The sequence below is a fragment of the Eptatretus burgeri genome, chromosome 9 (genome assembly GCF_056783735.1).
Source record: "Eptatretus burgeri isolate ZD-2024b chromosome 9, Ebu_testis_v1, whole genome shotgun sequence".
In the NCBI taxonomy this organism is placed as follows: Eukaryota; Metazoa; Chordata; class Myxini; order Myxiniformes; family Myxinidae; genus Eptatretus; species Eptatretus burgeri.
In genome coordinates, this window is record NC_140969.1 from 56,863,759 (window position 1) to 56,887,989 (window position 24,231).

At 41.7% G+C, this 24,231-nt stretch overlaps 1 protein-coding gene across 38 annotated transcripts in view; it reads right to left on the minus strand.

Annotated features, from left to right (window-relative positions):
* The window catches only part of LOC147020161 (CUB and sushi domain-containing protein 3-like), a 1,491,173-nt gene that overhangs the window by 378,774 nt on the left and 1,088,168 nt on the right, over positions 1-24,231 (minus strand). For all 38 annotated transcript variants that reach the window (XR_015061662.1, XM_085895237.1, XM_085895221.1 and 35 more), the window contains one exon: positions 21,752-21,878. Coding sequence is in view for 37 of the 38 variants with exons in the window: in XM_085895237.1 (XP_085751363.1) it covers positions 21,752-21,878 (127 nt within the window). In the remaining variant the exon portion in view is untranslated. The remainder of the gene's footprint in view (positions 1-21,751; positions 21,879-24,231) is intronic.

Consider the following 24,231-nt stretch of genomic DNA (forward strand, 5'->3'; position numbering starts at 1 on the left):
TGATTCTCAATCTGATTATGAAAATGTCATTCTGATGTTTCACAGTTTTGTGTCAGTGAGTACACCATCCTTTGGAGGGATGTTGAGGAGGCTGCCCTGTCTTCTAGTGTCTGTTTGTGAATGCTTCAGCTATGTATCTTTTGAAAAAAGTAGGCCATTGAGTGTAAATACCTTGACCTAAGGGAATGAAAGGAGGGGAGGGGTGGTGGGGGTGGGAGTGTAGCAACCCCAGGAATTATGCAAGCATGTGGACAAATACATACACATGAATGCATGAATGAATGAACAAGCATGAAACACCGAAATGAACAATCACTTGTGTTTTTGTACAAGATCAAGGCTCATGGAAGAGCAATGCCCATACAAGACAGTGGGATTGCCACAGCTGCAAGACACGAGAAAAGTCTCAATGAAACATTTTGATATTCAAATCCATATGCTCGGCCGAATTATTAACGATCAACACTCAAAGGTCAAGCATTAGGTTGAGAACTTCATGAAAAACCTTCAAATAATTTAATATCACTGTGATGGTTCCATGAGGATCCATGTATTGAACCTCCTACAGGACGTTGCTCTCAAATTAATTCTGAGGAGACGCTGCTGCAATAACTGGACAATGTAAAATAGTTTTGCTCTATTTTGAAGGCATGCTCATATATTTTTTACCGGTTCGGGGCTGTGGGGGTCACGAGGGGAGTTCTCAGACCCACTTCACAGCCGACTATCTTGAAGCAGACGAACCCCGGATAAGTCCGCGGCGCGACAGGTTGCGAAGCAACCACAGACGCCATCTGGGATGCTTAATTTAGGTGGGGCGCAACATCCAAATCCTGCTTTACCTTCCCAGCAAATTAATACCCCAGATAAATACTTTGCTTCGAAACGCTCCACTGTTGTTAATCAAAAAAAATCCGAGCTAATCAATGGAAGAAGGCAATCAGGTAGTTTGGAAAATGGTTTAGAAGGATGAAAAAAAAGGATACAAGCAGTGTCACAGAAGAAAGCTCTTACCCCGAGCAGAAAAGCCTGTCTCAGTCAGTCACCTCATCCCAGGTTCCACAACACAGGTGCCTCAGTCATTCCAGAAAAATGAGAAGGAAGAGTGATAGACAGAGGAGTGAAGCAGGTTGGGTGTGGTGTTGACTCTGGCCTCACATGTATGCGAGTCGGAGGGTTCACGTATTAATGAACAAGGTGTGTGGTACAGGTGAGTGAGAAGTGCGGGTGAGAAGTGCGGTGAATGCGGATGAGTGTAGTGCAAGTCTTAAAAAGGACTGTTGTGGACTCTGGTGATACTCTGCAAAACTGGGACGAGTCAATGAGGTGCGTGCGATGGTAGATGCAATGATGTAAGATGCGTGAGTAAGGTGTATAAGAAGATAGGTTAGTTCTGAGGAGAACCACTATTGATTCTCTTGATGCTCAAGAGTTTGTGGTTGGATTTAACAAAGTCAGCATCGGAGGTAATGTCAGTGAGGAGGTGGTGACTACGCCGAGGAGTCCGCATCTCCGCACTCGTTCTGTGACGTGTCCAGTGCTTGTTCTATGGCGTTCTCAGCACTCGTTCCATGGTGTCCTCAGCACCTGGTCAGCTTGGTGCTCAGCACCCATTCTGCGGCGTCCTCAGTGCTCGTACCGTAGAATTCTCAGCGCTCATTCTGTGTCCCCCAGACATGGTACTTGACGTGGTTTACCTTGAACGTTCTCAGAACTTCTCAACCAACTTCCCTGAACTCCTCAGCACTTGCTGCTTCTGACAGTTTGAACTCTCTGAACTCTTTCGACTCTGCCCGGCATTTTATGGCTCTTGCATCTGTCTTCTCCCACGCCAACCTTCCGCGATTCAGCCACTCTTATTGGCCGGTGCTCTGTGATCCAGTCACTGCAATTGCCTGAAGAAACTCAGGGGGGGGGGGGTGAGGCATGCCCCTGGTGCATTGGTGGCATTGCAAGGACAGGACAATGAGTCTGATGTTTATGTTACCGCCATGCAGTGCCCAAATTTGTAGTGCTGCAGAGGGTGCCGTGTTTGGTGCATACCACTGAAGTGTTACCGGATGGATTTGTGTGGTTACTGGAGTGAATGTTGTACGTGGTTTGAGTCTGCAAAGAATTTGGAAGCGTTTGACAATGGAACTTGAAGAAGGAGCTTGAGAATGAGAAAAAGAACAATGGGATAGCTCTAACTACACTCACAACACAACTTTCCTTTCCACTGATACAAGAGGAGAGGCAATTTAGCTAAACAATAGACAACAGACATAACTATACTCATGCTCCCTTACTTGTTATGTGTCTCACTGGGGGCTCCGAAAACAGTCACAATATTATTGCTTTATACGAGGGGCAGTCAATAAGTTACCTTAAAATGGTGATATATATTTGAGAATGTAATGTGGGTAGTTGTAGATGATAGGCAAAACATGACTCTTACCCTAGATATAACATGTTTTAGATCTGGAAACTTTTAGCGTATGACGTCAGTAGAGCAGTTCCAAGATGGCGGCCCCATTTGAAGCATGCACCAAGGAGGAGCAACGTTCTGTCATCCATTTCTTGGGAAGTGAGGGTGTAAATCCTAGTGAAATCCATCGCAGAATGAAAATGCAATATGGTGACACAGGTTTATCGCTGCAGCAGGTGTACGACTGGGACAGGAAGTTTAAAAGTGGAGTGTCTAGTGTGGCAGACGCTGCTCGCTCTTGCTGGCCTCACACAGCCGACACACCAGAAATGGTTGCTGGAGTTGAGCGTGTGCTAAGGGAAAACTGTCACATTACGCGAGATGAAGTGGTCTCCAATTGAACAGTAGCCATGGTTCAGCACACCATATCATTCACAATGTGTTGGGGTTCCGCAAAGTGGCTGCAAGGTGGGTGTGACAACTCACACCCAAACTGAAGGAACTCCACTTTTAAATTTCCATTCATTAGCAAGGCCATGGATTCCATCAGCACAGTATGTACAAAATCTTTCTTTTCTTCAATGGCCTCATCTCAGATCACCGATTCGGATTCTGCCGAGGTTATTACCTTGGACATGCTGCTTCGACTCACACAACAATGGATGGAGGCCCTCAAAGTCAGACGTGAGATTCGAGCCATCTCTCTCAACCTATTTCGAGCTTTTGATGCAGTCTGGCATCCTGACTTTCTCTTGAACCTCTCTGCCTATGGCATCCAAGACCAACTGCACTCTTGGGTTACTGACTTCCTCCACTCTGGTAGCCAACGTGTGGGCCTCAACAACATCCTTTCATCTCCTCTCCCTGTTCGAGCTGGAGTGCCCCCAAGGCAGTGTTCTGGGCCCAGTTCCATTCTAAATCTTCATCAATGATCTCTCTGACTTTCTGGAAAATCCCCTTTATCTATTTGCTGACGTCTCCATACTCTGCCGTGATATCCCTCATCCTTGACATCGGCAGGCAGCAGCTTCTTCCCTCTCTTCAGAGCTACACAAAATCAAAAGCTGTTCAAAGACTTGAAAATGTCTTTCAATCCTGATAAATCTCACACACTCTCTCTCTCTCTCCAAAAGGATTATGGGGCAAACCCTCCCATCTGCTTTCTCAACAATCCGCTTGAAGAAGTTAACTCACTCAAAATTTTGGGTCACCCCATCATCATGATCTTTATTTGGCACAATATATTTCAAAGTAGGCCCCGACATAAAGTCACCATATGGGAATCCTCCATCGTACAAAATATTTCCTTGGCACACCTGAACTCCCATCCACCTATAAGGCCTTCATCCACAGTTTTATGGAGTACTGCTCTACCCTTTGGGCTGGCACCCATGCCTCACACATTGTTCAGCTTGACACCGTGGAAACCAAGGAGTCAGTTAAAAGCTCGATGTTGGGGTATTTGTGAATAAAACATTAGTAAATGCCTATAAATGAAGGAGTAAAATGGATGGTTACGTGTTATAAGTTTGCTGTAGCACACATCGGTAAAATGTAAAATAAACTGGTTGACGTAATGAGTAAATTTTGACTGTAGATGGTAGTATTGTACTGAAAACTGCCTGGTGTGATTTGTGAAGGTGCTGGAACGTTCTCAGATGAAACTTCCAGAATGGACTAGAATCGCATTTGCTGGAAGGCATGGGATTGTTCTGTGTTACCATATAAACCCACGAGAGTGAGGTGTAGAGAGATGGGTGATTGGTGACGAGCCGTGAGTTTCGATCATCCCTGTGCTCGATTTAACTCTGATGAGTGAATAAGATGTTAATGTCCAGAGTGGTTGTTAATGCGTGGAGCTGTTTATAATCAGGTTGATAAAAGCTCATTAAGATTGCGTATCGGGAAAGAATTCTTTTGAGCTCTTGAATCATCCTGGACGGGCCAGCATATGAGAGAGAACACCACGACAAGACACGATCGTTCAACAGCCATGGTGGACGAGGTGTACACACGTGAGTTGAAATGGAAGGACAGAGACAGTGGGTGGAAACAACTCAACGTGGGAATTGGAGTTGGACATTGAATTTTGTGTGAAATGGTGAACTTCCTCATTTGACTTTGTATCTGTTTATTGAAAATACAAGTTTCAAAAACATTATGCTGTTGATATGGTCATTGTAACGCCACTCGGAAGTCACAGATGCCAACTGATAAAGATCCATTCGAGTGGTAGCCAACCGGCATTATTGTTCAGACGCGTGAAGTGCAAACCATGGATTGCAGTCAATCGAGATTGGGCTGGGTTCGGCGCCACGAACATACGTACACCAAAGGAAAGGAAACCCCAAGGGGTGTATCACCACCACCACAAGGTCTTCACGATCTTTAGAATCTCCCATGATGAAGCTGAGTCTATGGGCTTATCACTCTCCCATCGGAGAGGTAGGGGGTCTCTCTGTCTTCTACTGCCTCCTTTCTGGTCTTGCACCCTTTTCTTTTCCATGCTTCCGCCCCCTCCCCCCGAGGTTTCTGCATGGTGCAATCAGTCCACAATCAACCCCCTTCTGGTTAAACCTACCTCAAAATCCAGGATCACTGCTCACCTCCATTTATTTATCCCACCTGTGGAACCAACTTCCACATTCGTTTCAATCCCATTTTTCCCTCCAGGTTTTCCAAGACAGCTGTTCACCACCATCTAAGATTTTACCAAATCCAAAACCATGATCTTTTGTAGCCCCATTAACCCTCTCCCTCCCCAACCCACCTCCTTTTTTTTTACCTCCACCTCACCACCTCCCACCTCCCACACATTTCCAGTTTTTCCTTCCTGAGAGTTTGCTTCTGTATCCACCCCATGCATCCTCCCCTACCCCACCCCCCCACCCCCAGTCTCCACATTCCTTATTTGTCCAAGTCTCCCTCTATTTTGTCCTTAAATCCTGCTGTTGGTGTACCCCCCCCCCCTATTTCTACTGTTTATTTTGTTCTGTTGCATCCTGATTTGTTCAGTGCTCCAGCTCTCCCATGAATCTTGGACCATATATACATATATACATATCTACATCTTCTTCTTTCGGCTGCTCCCGTTAGGGGTCGCCACAGCGGATCATCCGTATGATCCGCATCGTGATTTGGCACATGTTTTATGCCGGATGCCCTTCCTGACGCAACCCTGGTCGCCTCTTACGACACAGGGACATGGTACACCTATTTTAACCGGGGTATACACCGGCCCAGTACACTGGTACTCACTTCGCCGACCTCGAAAGGATGACAGGCTGAGTCAACCCCCTGGTGTATTCATTCAGTGGCCCAACGGGGCTTGAACTCAGGACCTTTTGGATCCCAAGCCGCTGCCCTAACCACTGCGCCAACACCAGGCTTTATATACATATCTACATATATGTATATAAATATAAATTTAAATATATATGTGTATATATATATATATATATATATATATATATATATATATATATATATATATATATATATATATATATATATATATATATCTATAATTCCAGCAATATCTGTGTGTCTGTCTATCAGTCTGTATGTGTGTGTGTCTGTGTCTGACCGCTGTTTCTCGACAACCACTGGTCCGATCTAATTGAAACTTGCCAGGAATATTGCTGGGGACCCGAGGATGTGCCTTTTCAAGGTTTGATATGAATCGGACAAGCAGTTCCCAAGTTACGGCCATTTATTTGCCAACCAATGAGAGGACACGGTGCTATGACATCACGAATGACGTCACGAATGACATCACAATTGTTTTTTTTAGTTTGTTTTTTTTGCACGATTGACGTCACAATTCTTCTTCGTTTGATACGACGTCACAATTGACACTGGGGGGACCTGAGTATGTGCCCTTTCAAGGTTTGATATCGTTCTTCTTCATCCGTTTCAACTGTTTCCCAAGTGTTTCCCAAGGTTTGAAAGCTGTTTTTTCCCAAGGTTTGAATAAATTGTTCAAATTATTAATTCATCCCAAGGTTTGAATTTTCCCAAGGGAAACAGCTGTTTCCCAAGGGTTTGAAAGCTGAAAGAAAAAAGCTGTTTGAAAGTTTTTTTTTGCACATACAGCCACGCACGTACGGGCACGCACTAGTATATATAAATATATTGCGTATATATAAATATATTGCGTATATATAAATATATTGCGTATATATAAATATATTGCGTATATATATATATATATATATATATATATATATATATATATATATATATATATATATATAAATATATTGCGTATATATATATATATATAAATATATTGCGTATATATATATATAAATAAATATATTGCGTATATATATATATAAATAAATATATTGCGTATATATATATAAATATATTGCGTATATATATATATATATATATATATATATATATATATATATATATATATATATATATATATATATATATATATATAAATATATTGCGTATATATATATAAATATATTGCGTATATATATATATATATATATATATATATATATATATATATATATATATATATATATATATATATATATATATATATATATATATATATATATATATATAAAAACACCAGCAGGTTTTACTCAGTCAGTTGGCATTTCAACGCAGATCTTACGAACTAGTGAAGAGGTTTATCTGTCATGGGAAGAGCAAGAACACAACACCAGATTTTACCTCAATTCAGACGTTTTTGTTCTTTCTCCATCTTCCAAATTTGTTTTGCAAGTAGTTAAAACTGGCTCCACATGCTCTCTCTCTCTCATATTCCCATTGTTCATCAAGATCGATGCACCTCATGATGAGGCCGAATGCTTGAAGGCTCAAGTTCTAAATTCCTTCATTCCTATTTCATACTGTATCTCTCCCCACCCTCCCTTGAAAGCAACTCCCTTGATCAAGTAATCTTTTCACCTGCAAAGGAGGAGAAGCGTCTGCACAATTTTGATTCATCAGCAGCAACTGGTTGCGATGGCGTCAATGCACTCTTCCTCAACACCTGTCCATCAAAACTGGCTGTTCCACTTTCACTATTCTTCTGAAGATCTTTCTCAGAGGATTCCTGCCCCAACCGATTAAAGAGGGCTTTTATTATTCCTCTCCATAAGGAGGATGCTGAAACAGACCCTCTGAACTGCAGAAGAGTAGACCACCTTTCCTGAATCAGAAAGGTATGAGAATGAATAGTCTCAGTGGACCTCAAAGTCTATCTCTTATCCAAGCCTTCAAAATCAGATCACCAATTTGGTTCCTCTCATGTCGCTCCACCTTAGATATGCTACTTCTGCTAACATATAAGAACGGATGGATAGCGTGAACCTCAAGAGAAAGGGGGTTCCAAACATTTCCAAAGGGCATCTAGGACCCTGTATTTGAATAGCTGGTGCACATTCTTCATCTTCTCAAGCAATTTGTTGCCTGTGATCAGGGCTGGCCTCAGATGAGTGAAGCAATAGAGATAGGCAGCAATGAGGCCAGAGAGACAGTTTTAGTTGGTGATTAAACTGATAAATATGAAGGTTATTAATTCTGCAGGAATGATCATAGACAAAGTTCTGTGCAGTTTTGAGGGAGCAGGAGTTAGAGACATTAAAGAGCAGGTTGTGGGTCACCAAACATGTTCTGAAAATTTATCAATATGATTATATGTGCATTAAATAGTTCGATGCAAACTATTGTGGTTGCCTAACTATTGGGGAAATTAATGAAATTTAACTCCGAAGTTGTTATTTCTCGAGGCTGTTGAAAAAAAAAAAGCCTCGTGCCCATATGTGGATGGTGACGTCACGTTCTCCAAAACAAAGCGGACGCTCACTCGCTCATTGAAGAAGTGTCCAGTTCAGCGGGCCGTTCTTTCCCTTTTTTTGAGCTTGCAAATGTCTATATTATCCTTTTTTATTTTGAATTGTTGTAGAACAAAGTTATTTGGATATTTGTACATCATGCCTCGTACGTGTCATCAAGTTCTGCAAAAATGGCTGGAAAACGGGTAATCACTCGCACCGATTCCCAAAGGAATCAAACCTTCGCCGGCAGTGGATAAGATTTGTACAAACAAAATGGACGAATTTTCCCCCAAAGAAAACGGGTAAAGAGGACCCTTTGGATAGACTTGTCATTTGAGGTGACCATTTCACAGCCGAGGATTAAGATGGCATAAACACATCTGATCACCACTCTGTGAATACGAGTTGTTGGTTGACAAGTTCTCCAGATACTGCTCTGTCACAGAATCAATTGTTGAGTTTAACTGAGAAAAACCTTGAAATGTATTCTTTAAGAGTACATGGAAAACACGTAAATAAACTTTCTGTAAAACTCAAGCATGAAAAAATTTCTCAACAAATCAACTTATTGTTGATTAAATTACTTTTTTTTAACAGCATCAGCAAATTGGGCTATTTCATTTCAATTGTAAAAAATTGATCAATTTTCCACTATTTTTCTAAATTCGGTAGAATATTTCCCAATGAGGCTAAACATGTTTTGGTATTTATATACCACAACAGTCTCTTGAAAGTTGGGGTTTGTTCTAACTGTTCACTTTCGCTGGGGTCAAGCTCAGCTGTCAGAAAGACTTCAACGCCAAGGCTACGGTGTATTATATATTTGGGTCCATTATTGATTCATTCTATTTGACTCTCGAGTGACCAGAGGGTTAAAAATTATTATATCAAGTCACAGAGGAATCAAACTTTACATTATTTTATGCATCGAACAAGAAAATGAAAATCCACAAACCAATCTGTCTGGTGGAGTCTGTCAGTGTGAACTGCCGGGCAGTCAGTCCTGCCACTTGGACACGAAATAGGCCGTTTTCTGGCACTTGCAAGTGGCTCAAATTTATATGGCTCAGGGCCAGAAACTCGATAGTACAAATTCCCATCATGCTCCGACTCGTGCTCGGCAATATCGGAATGAAAACACTCAATTTCATCGCCGCTGAAATCACTCTCCGATTCGCATCTCCCCATTGTTCACATGCTGTTTCCGAATGTTCACGAAGTTTTCGGAGAACGTGACGTCATAGCATCTTCGGTAAATTCCGGTTTGTTTTTCGATCACTGCCAAAAGTTTTGACTTGAAATTTAATTTTAGCATATTTTGAGTTTCAAATGTAAGAAAATAATTGCCCAACGATTATTAATGTGATTACAACCTTCGAATCACGCGAAGTCATCAGCGACCCAACACCTGCTCTTTAAAGGAAGGTTAAATGACATATCAGTTCAGAGCAGGAAGACTTTGTTTGCAGTACATCTTGGAGCAAATGATGTAGGTAAATTTACTCGGAGGATTTGAAAAATAAACACAGAAAAATTGGGTAAGCAGCTGAAAGCAAAGGGTTGTGAGGTAATGTTTACCAACCTGGTCGTGGTGATATCCCTGAGTCTGCCACACCTTTCTCATCCCATTCCCCCATTGAAATTAAGTCATTGACATGACAGATTAATTGAATCTGGTGTTGCTGTAGCACAGGCATGATGGGCCAAATGACCTCCTCCTGCATCACATTTCCTTGTTACAACTTTGTGGCAGGAGCACGCAGAACCCGGCATCTGGCGATCCCCTGGGCACGGCAGTCTGGGTCTCCTGCCCTTAAATGTAGCCCTGCCTGTGATTGTGCTCTGTCTCCATGCCTTTTACTACAAGGGTTGTATTCTTGAATGCAATGACTCAAAGCAGTGTATTGGTACCTATCCTCTTCCTCGTTTACATCAACGACCTCTCTAACTCTTTGGAAAACCTGATATATCATGTTGTGGAAGACTCAATTTTTTGCCCAAAAGTCTCCCACACCAATGATAAGCAGGTTGCAGATGCATTCTTGTCTGACAAATTGCAGAAAATGGGAAACTGGTTAATCAAATGGAATGCGTTCTTCAATTCCTCCATATCCCAGACACTCATGATGCATGTACAGCCAAGTCTACTTTACTTTTGCTAACCCTCTACTTTACTTCAACTAAGACAATCTACTAACCCTCGAATAATTCCCATGACATCAACTAAGACAGTCTACTAACTAACCTTCGAAGAACCTTAAATTTCGACTAAGAGAGTCGACTAACCCTCCACTATACTTCTGCAATCAACATGTGGAACAGGTGCAGTCATTGAGGCTCCTTGGACTAACATCATCACATAACATTTCATGCTGTGCGACAGTCGGTATTCCTGTAGATTCCTCAGTGTTTTCAATGTATATAGAGTACAAGTTAAATATCATAAAAAAACCTTTCTGCACACACACTAAACACAAGTGCTTGAAACCTTTGGTCCCACCAATACCCTGCACGTAGCCTTATTTTAAAGGTTTCCACGATAAATAATCTGCCATAACCTTTACTGAGCCAATCACATATCCAAGCTGGCCACTAGTGCAGGGAGGGCACCTTATAATCCTCCGTATAGCTAAGTCATTCCTTGGTTGTTTTTAACTCCAAATCGTGTGAAAAGCCCTTCATCCACAGTGCCATGGAGAGTGGATCTCTGCTGTGGGTTTATGCTGCCATATCTCACCTTGTGCCTCCTGCAAGTGGAAGAATCAAAGGCCTTAAAGCAAATTGTAGTTACTTAACGGAAGACTTAAGTGCAAGGCTTGCTCAGCACGATGACCGTTTCCACATCACCCCTCTGTCATTCAGCTCTTCAATGAGCCTCCATCTTCACGATTGCAGAAGTTAAATCAATTAAATTTCATCCATTTTGCCTCATGCATTGTAATTTTACTGCCAAACAAACAATCTATGCTGAGTTCGTGCTTTGCGAGCTCTCAGCGTTGTTTGATGTACAATTGCTGTAAATAAACCCCGGTGAGTTGGTAACCAGACTTTTGGGCCACCTTGTCCATGAAAGCTTCCAAAGGGCATTTGCACCTGTGAAAAGCTTCAGGGAGTCCGCAAAAGTAACAAAAGATATCAACATCAAATAACGTGAATTTTTTGCAGTGATGTGACCGAATGTATATCCATTAGTATTCTTATCAAAACCAAGTGTATACGACGAGGTGTGCACAAGGAGGAAGCTCGTTGTTTGCAGTGAAATAAAGTTTGTCCAAATAACTGGTTTAATAGTCATAAATAATATTATTATCACACTTTTGCTTGCTCCACATTAAAGTGAATGGAAATATTTCGATTTCTGAATGCTTTACAAAAGTCCCTGCTATGAGCAGCATCACAAGGCAACCTTTAAAGGTCAAGCTTTTGAGACATCATTTTAGTAATATATTTATTCCTCAGCCATTTATTGTTGCTGGACAGAACACACAATTGTGAAATGTACAAAACCAACGAATGAGACGTTTTTCCTGCATTGTTATGTTGAGTACATCCCGATAAGTCAAAATGTTTATTGATGACCTTCTTCATGAAGACAGTTTGTGGGGACCTTCAATCCAATTATCAACAAAGTTTGGCAAAATATGACGTGAAGTGCTTTCTTGAGTGTCCATGACATTGAAAGTGTGTGCACACATTAAAGGCCATGGGCACTCAAAAAATGACCTCAACCACCCCCTTTCCCCCTGAAAAGTAATACGGAAGATCTGGCATCTTAATCAAGGAAGTACTTTTGGCTTTTGAACAATAAACACACATAGTATGCTCTAAATGTGACAAAGTGTGAAGTTTGTAATGCATTTATTAGAATCCATTCTCCCACCTACCTTTTTACCTCTGCCACTGAAGATGAAGGAGGTTATGTTTTCACCCCTTTCTGTCTGTTTGTTTGTTTGTCTGTTTCATTGTTTGTGTGCAGGATATCTCAAAAAGTTGAGGATGGATCCGGATGGAATTTTGTGGACAGGTTCGGTGTGTGACAAGGACGAAATTATTACATTTTGGTGAAGATCCGGATCCAGATCAGACGACTAGAATTTTTAAAGTGATTCTTCACCATTGAGAGATAGGGCCAAAAATGATATACAGTATAGCACGATAGCTCAAAAAGTTGCAGACGGATTTGGACGAAACTTGGTGGTCAGGTTTGGCGTGTCACACGGGCGAATTGATTAGGTTTTAGTGAAGATCCGAATGCGGATCTGGATACGAGAATTATTTAATTGTAAAAGTGTTTCTTCACCTTTGAGAGATCGGGTCAAAAACGATATAGTGATGTATAGCATGATATTTCAAAAATGTATTGGGCCCGATATGTTGTCGTGGATCAGGCATTATGTGGCAGAGGTATGTGCTCCACCGAGTGCCCTTATAGTTGTGATTGTGTTGGTCTTCATTCACTGGAAGCTATATTTGTCTAAACGACTTTAAAAATCATCACAATCGCTCCACTCAAACCTGAAGACGAATCTTGTTGGATGCAGGATCTCAGGCATCCTCCATTGTTTCCAGCAAGATAGTTTTTCCAGAATTTGAGAATGCAGACAAATGGATAGAACATCCCACCTCCCCCCCCCACTTCCTCTTCCACAGTGAAACAACCAACAGAATACGCATCCACATCCTCTCAATATGCAAGCTCACATCCAGGACTGATAGAGCGATATTGTATTGGGAACTGGTAAACTGAAGGAGTTAGAAATAATGGAATGATATTATACTGTCCCAAGTAACAGCTACTCAGTTTGTAATGATACAAAATCGAGTGACTGTCCAAAGTTCACGGCACTTTAAATCACATGGGCTTCCGGTGCAGGCAGGCATGTGCGTTTTCCTGGACCGAGCATGAAGACAGCTGACATTCACCGAGTCCGCACGCAAGACAAATGGATTTGGTACGGTCAAAGATTACAATTTGTGACATTCCACACTCTATAATTTTTATTTTCTTTTTTTTTGCTTGCTCCACAAGGTGTTTGCCCATCTTGCAATTGTTATAATACAGCAATCAATGCTGTAGAATAATCATTTCACCATTTTCTACAATTACACGATTGTGTTGTGTTTAGCCAGCCATCACACCATCAGCACGTTGATAATGACAATGACAAAAACATAAACATCAGTGGCTGGTTTCTTCACCGAATAAGTCGTGCCCACCTTGACATGTATTAGTAAAACGCCCTTTCAATTTGCTGTCCTCATCATAAGTTGGTGATAAAAATTACTGTTGACCTTTGGTCGTGATCCACCTTACATCTGTCAGCTCCCTCTTCGTATGTGCAGTATATATTGATAGCTACCTCTCTATAATCAAAGGAAGCTATCTGCAAGCATGGCACCACTTCACCCTTCTATATATACGAGTCACTGCGAGCTTCACAAGAAGCGATGAGTACCATTCACCTTGGAGGATTGGAGGAGTGAATGTGATTGGATGGACATAGAGAAGTGATTCATTGAGAGTAAAAGGCAGAAATGAGTGGAGATGAGCTTGGACGTGAGAGCATAACAAGGGATACGATGAACACCTACAGCCCTTAAGAAGCTAAAATATATTTGCTGACAATATGGCTGAAAACCTTGTGTTTGGAAATATGTGACAGTTGATCATGAAGATTTACTTCCAGAAAAAAAAAACATGCTTATGAAACCTCTAATTGAGTTGAGTCGCACTCTTACTGAGTTGAACAACAATACATCAATGACTTTTTAGAAATGTAAGCATAGACATGTCTAATATAATGAGTGTGTTCTATGTTATCATAAGGTACTTTTTTTGTTTATAAAAAGGTACTTTCTTTGCACAAGAAGAGAAAGGAAGGTCCACCAATAACCTCCCCTCCATCAAACATCCTTTCAAAAATCCCTCCTTCATCCCATCGGTCTAACCTACAATTCCGCGGCCGTCTGGTAATCCTTCAGTCGTGCGGGGTTTTCTTTCCGTCTTCCCTCCATATGCGCATTGCTTGGTAACCCATCGGGTGCTCTTGCATGCAGGATCGTGTCGTGTTTCGCATGCATGTTCGTGGCCTGCAGGGTGCGGTGCTTCTCGTGGGTGTGGTACAATGCAAAACAGTGTAACTGGGCATTTCCCGTATGAAGGAGGGGGCTGGGGGCTCTCGTTGAGGCTCTTTGCGTGTCGAGGGTGGGGCGGGGGCTTCGTTGAAAGTTCCCTCAGAAGGTAATGGCAATTTTCACAAGTGACGTCATGCACCCACCCCCATCGGCTGCAGACCACTAGGAGGGGGGAAAGGCTTGTGGGAGGAGTGGAAGAAAGCTGATGTGAAGAAGCAGAAAGGTGTAGAGAAGCACTCATGACAAACTCGCGCGAGCAGGGACGAAGAGCATTCCGGAGCAGATGGCTCAGAAAGCAGAAAGGGGAAAAATCAAAATGCAGAAAGCAGCAGAGAGGGCAAAAGGCAGACGCAGAATGCTGAGGGAAGCAGAAAGGAGACATGAACGGGACAAGCTTGCCTGAGCCGAAGACTAAAATAATAAGAAGGTTCGTGAGGGAAAGAACAAAAACGTGTGAGGGAAAAGAAAGGAAAGTTTCACGAGCAGTTGCTGTCGAGCTTCTGTGTAAAAAGAACGTGCCTTCCACGAGCGTCATCCTGCCCTCTTGATCCTGTCACCCATGAAGGATGAGGAGGGTGAATGGTGGCACCTCATCGATGGGGGCCTGAGGAGGAAGAATATGAGGCAGAGGAGGGTAAGTCGCACATTAAGCTCGTATATCTAGAGCACCAGAGAGGACTCAACTATTGGATCTGGGCACCTCAGGGATGCAGCTGTGTCCCCATCGGCAATGCCCATCTTCCTCATCCATTTTCCTTTGCATTCTCTTGTAAATTTGTGTGAGGTGAGGGGCAGAAGGAAAGACTGCTTTCCTTTTCTCCATTCATTACTTTTGTTATATTTTCAAGTCCTTGTTTTATTTTTTGCCCCTGAGCGAACGATTGCCAAGTCCTTTGTTTGTAAGACTTAAGAAGAATGTGTTCGGCTTAAATCTGCTCTGATGTGCCTTTTTGCACTTCTCCTCGACACGGTCAAGAAGGCAGCACAATTCTCATTGTTCGTGCTGGTGAGAATTTGTTCACGTATTGAAATAAGACGCGAGCCATTGACTGTTCAGTTGGGTCGTGAAGTTTGTACATTTCTGAGGAGAAGAGAAGGAGAAGTAGAGCGCATCTCTTGGCTTTGTCTCGGATCATGTCTTGTCTTGGCCATCTCTTGGCCTCAGCAATCATCCCATCGTATGTTCAAGGAGAAAGGCGGCGGCATTTGCTGTGAGCGGGCCTGGTGTTGAGAGAGGAGCGGTGTTGTCAATCTCGATCATGAGAAGAAACTGTATGGCGGATTATGGGCCCGACTTGTTGCAGAGATCATCACACGTTGCAGAGAACGACTTGGCACCATTTTGGGTGCGTTTTCCCATGTGGTGGCTATGCAGTTTCGAGGCTCGCCAAGCTCCTAAAGGTCATTTATGGACACAAGCTGAGTTCCGGCATAACGGGAGGAATTTTTTTTATTTTTATCTTTCCTCTTGTCTGTGTTTGGGACTGGGTGGAGACGTCCCAAATTAGGAATTGGTTTTTCTCACTTTTCATTGCCTCACACATTTGGTTTACTTTCGTTATATCTCATTGACGTTATGTTCATTAAACCATCATTTGTTGAATTTACTGGTGTTTGTTTACTCTTTATGGGTTTGAAGATAAAACCGTGTGCTTCCGTCTGGTACACGCCTTTGATGTCTTCTATCCCACGTGTGCCGTAATGTCCAACTATCTCTGTTGTTCTTCCCCAAGTATAACCGTTCAGCTATCCGTCCAGGTTCATGTTAACCTGACTGAACACAACTGGGTCAGGAAGGGGATATAACCTAACTGCTGTGGACACAACATATATATATATATATATATATATATATATATATATATATATATATATATATATATATATATATATATATATATATATATATATATATATATATCTATATATATATTTTAAACCCATGTAATCCAAAAACTTCCAACCAAAAGCGTCTCCGCATCCACTTTCCGCCAGTACTCCAGGGGCTTCCTGGCCATGTCTATTTGCTTCTGGCTCACAACAAGCAGACATTAATATCACAGCCAAGGGAAGTGAATCTCGCTGTGATCTCAACATCCTCACCAGGAACAGTTACAGACAAGATAGCAGCATCCAAGATGTCATTGAAAGCCTATATTTTAGTTTTGATCAAGGAGACCCCTAATCCCAGCAGCTCTAACTCTGAATTCAGTGCCTGGAGGCCCACATCAGGATATCCAGAGTCACCGCAAAGATGATTACATCATGTGTGAAATCAAGGTCAGAGATATTGAGCTGCACAAATGATGGACCACAGCTTGATCTCTCTGACATCCTCCCCAGAATCCAGTCCATACAAGTGCTGAAAAGTGTGGGGGCCAGTACACACCCTTGATAAACTCCATTAACAACTGGAAATAAGTCACTGGAAATAAGTCAGAGATGAACCACCGCACCTCTCAGCACACTCAGTGCCAGAGTATGGTTCAGAAATTAGATCAATCAGTTTTGGTGGAACTCCACACAAAGACTAAGAATCCTCCAGAGGGCATCTTGATTCAATGAATCGAACGCATTGTAGAGATCATCATAGGCTGCAAGCATCCCCTGCTGAAACTTCTTCTGCATTTGGTAAGGACCCAAAGAGCAAGGATACAGTCAATTGTTGACCTCTTTGGTGTAAAGACAGACTGGTATGGCCGCTGATGGTCAAGCAGATGGTGGGCAATCCTATCAAGACTTGCCCGGCACAGACAGCATCATAACCCCTCGTTAGTTGGTGCAGTCCTGGCAACCACCCTTCTTTTTCCAGAGAGGGCGAACAAGGCCTCACTTCCAGTCAGTTGGGATAATGCCTGTGCTCCAAACAGAGCACAGAACTGCATGCAATGACATGAGTACAGCATTTCCACCAGCCTTGAGAAGTTCAGCATGGTTGCCACATATCCTAGGAGCTTTACCCCCTTTCAACTGGTTCACCGCAGCCTGTGTTTCGACAAAAGAAGGTGGTTCACAGTTGATTGAAAGGTCAGCAATATGGATAATAACACCCCTGACATCCAACTCACCAGCTGGTGGGTCATCATGGTACGGCCACTCAAAGTAACCATCTCAGTCGGCCTTCACTTCAGACTCCTCTGTCAAGGGTTCACCACCCTCTGCTCGAACTGCAGTACACCAAGTGATGGGCTTGGAGGAATGCAATGCATGGATTCCTCTGCAAGCAGGACGAGAATCACTTGACCACAGGTGATGCTCTTCCCCCTCATAGATTCCTCGCAAATAGGCCTCCTTGTCCACCCTCAGCGAACGTAGTTTTATGCCTCAGCTCCCTGAACAGCTCAGTTCTGCCATTAAGCCTGGCCCTGCGATTCTGATCAATGGGGTTCAGTGTCCCTTGGGAGACAAAGTTCCTCTTTACCTGATGGTGGGTTCCACGCCAACCATCGGCAACATCAAGGATGGTAGTCTTGAAGGCACTCACAACTCTTCAAGATCCCTCAAAACACACACACACACCCCAGATCCCCATTTAATTTGTTCGCAAACTCCTCAGCTACCCTTTCATCCTTGAGCTTGCCAACATCCAGCCGAGGCTGGGATGGTACCATTCTCCTGGATTTAAGCTGCAACTTCAGAGATGCTACAATAAGCCTGTGGTCAGTATTGAAGAGCCGAGCACTCTGATAGACCCTGCAGTTCTGGAACATCCTCCAGCGACCATCAACAAGTACAAGGTCAATCTCCTTTGCCACACCACCAGTGATAGAATACCAAGTCCAGTGAAGTGGCTGTGGGCGCTGAATCAATGAATCAGCCACTCTGAGTCCATGAGATCTTGCAAAGTCAAGGAACTTAGTGCTATTCCGGTTCACAGATCCAGACCCATGGGGACCAACACATGTCTCAAAACCATCCCTATCAGTTTCACTCGATGCATTGGAATTTCCCAAGACTAGAAGTGTATCTCACTTGGGGCACTGATCAACCACAGACTTGAGCATGGCATCAAACTTTTCCTTCACAGTGAGATCACTCGCCTCAATCGGAGCCTATACAGACACCAAGGAAATGACATCCAGAGAGTGACAAATCTTCAGTCTTACAATATGCTCGTTGATCAGTGTTACTTAAATTATCATGAGAGTCAGATTATTGGACACAGCTACAGCAACTCCTTTACCATGTAACTATCAGAGTGACCAGACCAGTAGTTGGTGTAACCAACCGCCATGATCTCACCATTATCTGGTCTCTGAACCTCAGATGGTGCCGCAATACTGATGTGCAAATGCTGGAGCTCAGATGACAGCAGAGACAGGTGATCATCCTCTCTCAGAGTGAGGACATTCTAGGCACTCACCTGAAGGGATCAACTCAATTTAACTCAAGGAGACCGCCATCTGGTGGACGGCACCTCAGCACCACCCCGACAAACACCACCACTGCCGCACCCAGCAACTTTTCCCCGTGGTTTTCCGACTATCATCAAAGAATGTGGGTACCGAAGGCTTTAGCTCAATCCCGTCATCTGGTGAGTTGCCCTGCAAAGGGCAGCTTCACAGGAGGTACTCCCACAAATTGGGTTCTTCTAAGCTATATTTGTGTTTTTTGTGTATGTTGCGGAATTTAGTGTTTTACGGTGGCCGGTGGCAATTCCTCAACCAATCCTCTGAGAGAGGTAACCCAACTGCAGGAGGATGTCTGCAAACAGAGTTGAGCACCAGATATGTATGGCTGTTGGCTCACTGGGAGCTCCATTGTCCTTTGACTCTTTTGCCCCCAAATAACAAGGGTAAGGCTAAATGTCTATCAAGTGATCAATTTAACACAATATACAGAAACATTCTACATGACAAGTTCGTAACCACATTGGACAGAGTGGTAGACACAATGAGAGCAACCAAACACAGCAATGAACTTGTCAATATAATAAAACAACTCGTCAGACGTATGCTATCATCAAACAGGGAGCTACAGTTAACAGATTAAAACAAGTTTTCTTTCAGATCATAAAACGACACCAAAAAGCATTCATGAAATACAATATAAATGGTAAAAAATATTATTATTAAAACATAGGGGCAAAACCCCTGGGTGCTCATATGGTAGCGGCTGGACAACATAACCAGGGAACCGCTGGTAAGTGTGGATGACCCACAAAATATGTGTAACAGAGAAGAAAGTAAATACCTATGGATTTTTTTAATGCCATGAACAAACCTTGGTACATCATGGATTATGAAGGTTGTGGTCAAGTTTCAATAAAATTGTGAGTGTGGTTTCAGAAAAGAAAGCAAATACCTATTTGTGGGGCAAGGACTCCATAGAATCCCTTAAAGCACACACTTTCTAATGCCGTGAAAAAACTTTGGTACATCACGGATGATGATGGTTGTGGTCAAGTTTCATCAAAATTGTGTGTGCAGTTTCTGTGAAGAAAGTAAATACCTATTTTTTTTTTTTAAAATTGGGGGTGGGAGGGGGTGGGCAACCCCCCCCCCCTAGACCTCCTTTGGACCCGATATATATTTTTTAATCCCATGAACAAACTTTGGGACATACATGGTGATGAAGATTGTGGTAGTTTCATCAAAACCATGTGGGTTTCAGAGAAGAAGTTGCAAGTATTTGTGGACGGACGGATGGACGGAAGATGTGTGTGGAAGAAAAATAATTATAATCATGTATTCTCAATTAAATTCACTTGTTGCTGGTATTTTATAAATTTAATTTTTGTACTGGAGTACAATTAGCTGTCAGTAATGTTTCCCTTTTCCTGACAGCCTTTTGACCTACATATTGATAAAAGCAATAGCTTGCTATGAAAAAGGTCTTGCTCGCTGCATAGAAACAGGCTGACCTGGTTGATACACTGCAAACTTTGGCCTTGTGCCTGTTAGCTCATCCCGCAGTTGAATTACCAAATATCTCACCCTCCCATTTTTTGGATGTCAAATGAATATTAGAGGGATAGCTTCGGGATTCTCGTGAGTGAAGTTCATTTGAATGCTTCAGTGAATCATTGAATGTTCTTCCTCTGTATATACGAAATTAAAGATTCTCTTTTAGATGCTGATCCATTGTGTGGAAATCGAGTTATTTTCCACCACACATGCCATTCCATAAGCTCCTCGGAACTACGTTCCAGGTGAGCTGAAGAAATATTATATATATATATATATATATATATATATATATATATATATATATATATATATATATATATATATATATATATATATATATATATATATATATATATATGTATATATATATATATATATATATATATATATAACCATTTTCAGTTTTTTCTCAGAGACAGGGCAGCATGTAGAAACCTGTTTTGAATAACAGTTTGAATATTTGAATAGCAGTTTGATCCAGAGGTGAGTGAGATGGTCATCTTTGTTGGTGGACATGTTATATTTAAGGTAAGATATACATGATTTAATGTATTATCATATAATGGAATGTGTGATTGGAGTTGTAACTATGTGATAATACATTAAATCCTCCAGCAAGTAAAGTTTGATTTGTGATGTTGCATTGATGGGTTGACCGACTGCCTGGACGCAACTGAGGTCGTGGATCTGCTGACATAGGTAATCTACTGATGTGGATCCGCCCTTTGAAAAGGTTCTGGGCTGAAAGAGTTGAAACCTCGAGGAAGAACGGTGCCCAAATGATGATCCATGCAGTCAGGAAACCATTCAATTGCTGACAGGTTAAGGTTCATACTTTAGGTAAGGGAACTATGTTTGGAGGTTTACAATTTAAATTAAGTTGAATACAGGTTGTTGTGAAATTAACATCATTTACAACAATCCTTAAAATTATATTATATTTTAGGAACAGTTGATACTGTATGATGAAGTGTGTGTGAGATAGAATTGTGAGGAACAGAAAATGAAAAAATGTGGTATTTGTGTGTGTGTGTTTGGAGAGAGGAGAGAGAAGGATGAAGAAGTAGAGTAAAATTAACTTGCTCAGCAATGAACGAACAATTGGTCAAACCATACAATTCACTTCCGTTTTAAGTCAGTACCCTGACTTAAGGCACAGTACTGTACAATTTTTTATTCACAAATATAAAACTGTATTGTTATGATGAGATGACAAGGATGCCATTTATAATCGACATAAATTTCTCACATTTAACTCTTAAACCAAAGAACGTTGAGGAAGATGCTTATTATGTATACAACATCTTGGAAAACTTTTCTCCCAATGATAAACTCCCAGTCGAGCAACATCTCAAGGATACACACAACCTGTTCAGAATTATGAACCAGATCGCTTAGTCATTAGCCGATATTTGTGAGCATGTTTGACAACAACCTCTACTATACGAGACTGCTAAACAAAAGAGATTTCAAAAACACAAAGTGTGACTCACCTCACAGTGTGTCCAGCCTGTGTGTTTATCGTCCAAGTACAATGCACGTTAGGCCCATAAGGAGATGGGTATCCCGGAGAAAGGATCCGTCCAGAACTTTGGCCCTGAATTTCTCCTCCACATGCAGCTGTAAAAGAATGTGCAGAATGAGCAGATCTTTGTGAATTTTACTGAATGAAAAAAAAATTCTCAATCTTTCGTCTCTGCAATACATAGCCACTATGGTTGTATTGAAATTGTCACGATGCAAGGCAAATGAAAAAAAAAATTGTACATCGTAGATGAAATTGTAATGAGGTTAGCAGCATTGTGATATAATTTCTATTTTTATTATTATTTCCCACATGAATCAGGTTGAATGTCTTGCAGACACCAGGGAAAATAGTTCGAGTCAATATTCAATCCAACTGTGATAAACCAAGCATGAGCTAAATTTAGACCAGTATAATGGCCAAGTGATTCTTCCCACTGCAGGTAATGCTTATTGAACAATCAGAGAAAGCAACTACAATGGTAATCAGTGGAGTGCATACCGTCCTCCACCAGGATGAACAGTTTACGCTTTGTATCCCACTGATAGGTCGGATCTGGATTCGGACCAGAACCAAAATCGAATTTAGCTTGTTCTTATCACCTAACCAACTCATCCACCTTGTTTTGTCATAACTCATCCACAACTTTTTGAGATATCATGCTCTATATTGTTTTTAGCGCTACCACTCAATTGGTGGTGAAGAATCACTAAAAAAATTATTGGATCCTAATTCAGATCTTCACGAATATCGAATCAATTCTTCCTTATCACACACCCAACCTGTCTAAGTTTTGTCCGAATCCATCCACAAGTTTTTGAGATATCTTGTTCACAGACAAACAGAGACAGACAGAAGTGAAAACACAACCTTCGGCCAACTTCGGTGGTGGAGGTAATGAAAATGTCGAGTTATTTATTTGGTTGCTAAAATTATTGTCAGACACGTAGACAGATATGGACACAATGATCTGCCGATTATGGGGAAAGATTGTTGTATGCTTGCTTGAGTACAATTTTCTTTTTCCGGAATTTACTTTCAAACCCAGAACTTGTTTGCTCTTTTTTCGTTAATCCAAGTGATGAGTCCCTTCCATGCCCAAGGCCAAACTAAACTATAAAAGAAATGTTTGTCTGTCTGCCCTGTCTGTCTCCATTTTTTGGCCAAACAGATCTTTGTCAAACTTTCAGAGATGCATCAGTGACTGCTGGGGAGTGTTATAAGTAAATAAAAATTTTGAAAATCTTGAAAAGAAAAGATGGTTATTATTATTATTATTTTATTTTTTAATCGCTCTATCGTGCCCAAGCCTTTGTGGTAATGTGAAAGGTAATGTTAAATGATCCCTAACCCTTTTCATTAGTGGATATATGGAAGGAAGTGTTTTAGGCAACCACAAAAAAGAAATTGGAAAAAAAAATTAATTTCCTCAAAATGCCAACAGGATTAGAAGAGCACCAGGCAACACTGGTATCCCTGCTGGCTACCAGTTAGAAATAAATAAATAAAAAGTCTGGACTGCATTTTGACCTATTACAAATAAACCTGTGTGTACTGTAACATCTGAATCTGTCGATTCCTGAATCTCGATGTAGAACAACAAACTGTGATCCATTAAACGTGACAATGAAGAAATGGCAATACAGACTTGAGAGCCAGCGACATATGTGGGTGCTATCCTAATAAAGAGTTTGCCTGCCTCATGGAAGATCCAAGTGTTGCCAAAGCAGCTTCCTGGATAAATAAATACACTGTGTGGGTTGTCATTGCCTTGCCAGAGGGTTTGGTTGCAGACTACAGCAGGAATTAAAAATTTGGTTTTGGTGCCGGCAAACAATGACCAACTATTTATGAAGTGTACGTACGATCTTTAACATTCACCAACGATTGCTCGGAGATCTGTGCCCAGGTGAAAGTTCTGTCCTTTGGATGGCATACTCGACACAACATCCGAAATCAAGTCAGACTAAACAGGGCCTCTCTAAACACTCCAATCAGTCAGACAAATCATGACATATTATAATATATGCGCAAATCATCACACGTTAAATTTTAGTAACTTTGACATGTAAATAACGAATGACTGCATTTGGGCATGGAAAGTTCTGACATTACTCCACATGCGATTCTTAAGTAATCATGAATTAGTAGAAGGAAAATCACATAAATTAAAACAAGCAGCACCGAGAGTGTGTGTGTGTGTGTGTGTGTGTGTGTGTGTGTGTGTGTGTGTGTGTGTGTGTGTGTGTGTGTGTGTGTGTGTGTGTGTGTGTGTGTGTGTGTGTGTGTGTGTGTGTGTGTGTGTGTGTGTAAGTGTGTTAACCGTATGTGATTGAGCATGTTTATTAGCACGATGAGTTAATGTGGCTGGAAAGCATGCTAATTGCAGTGAAAGCACATGCTGTGGGAAGTCATCGAGTTGGAAAATTCGTCGGAGAATAAGCATTT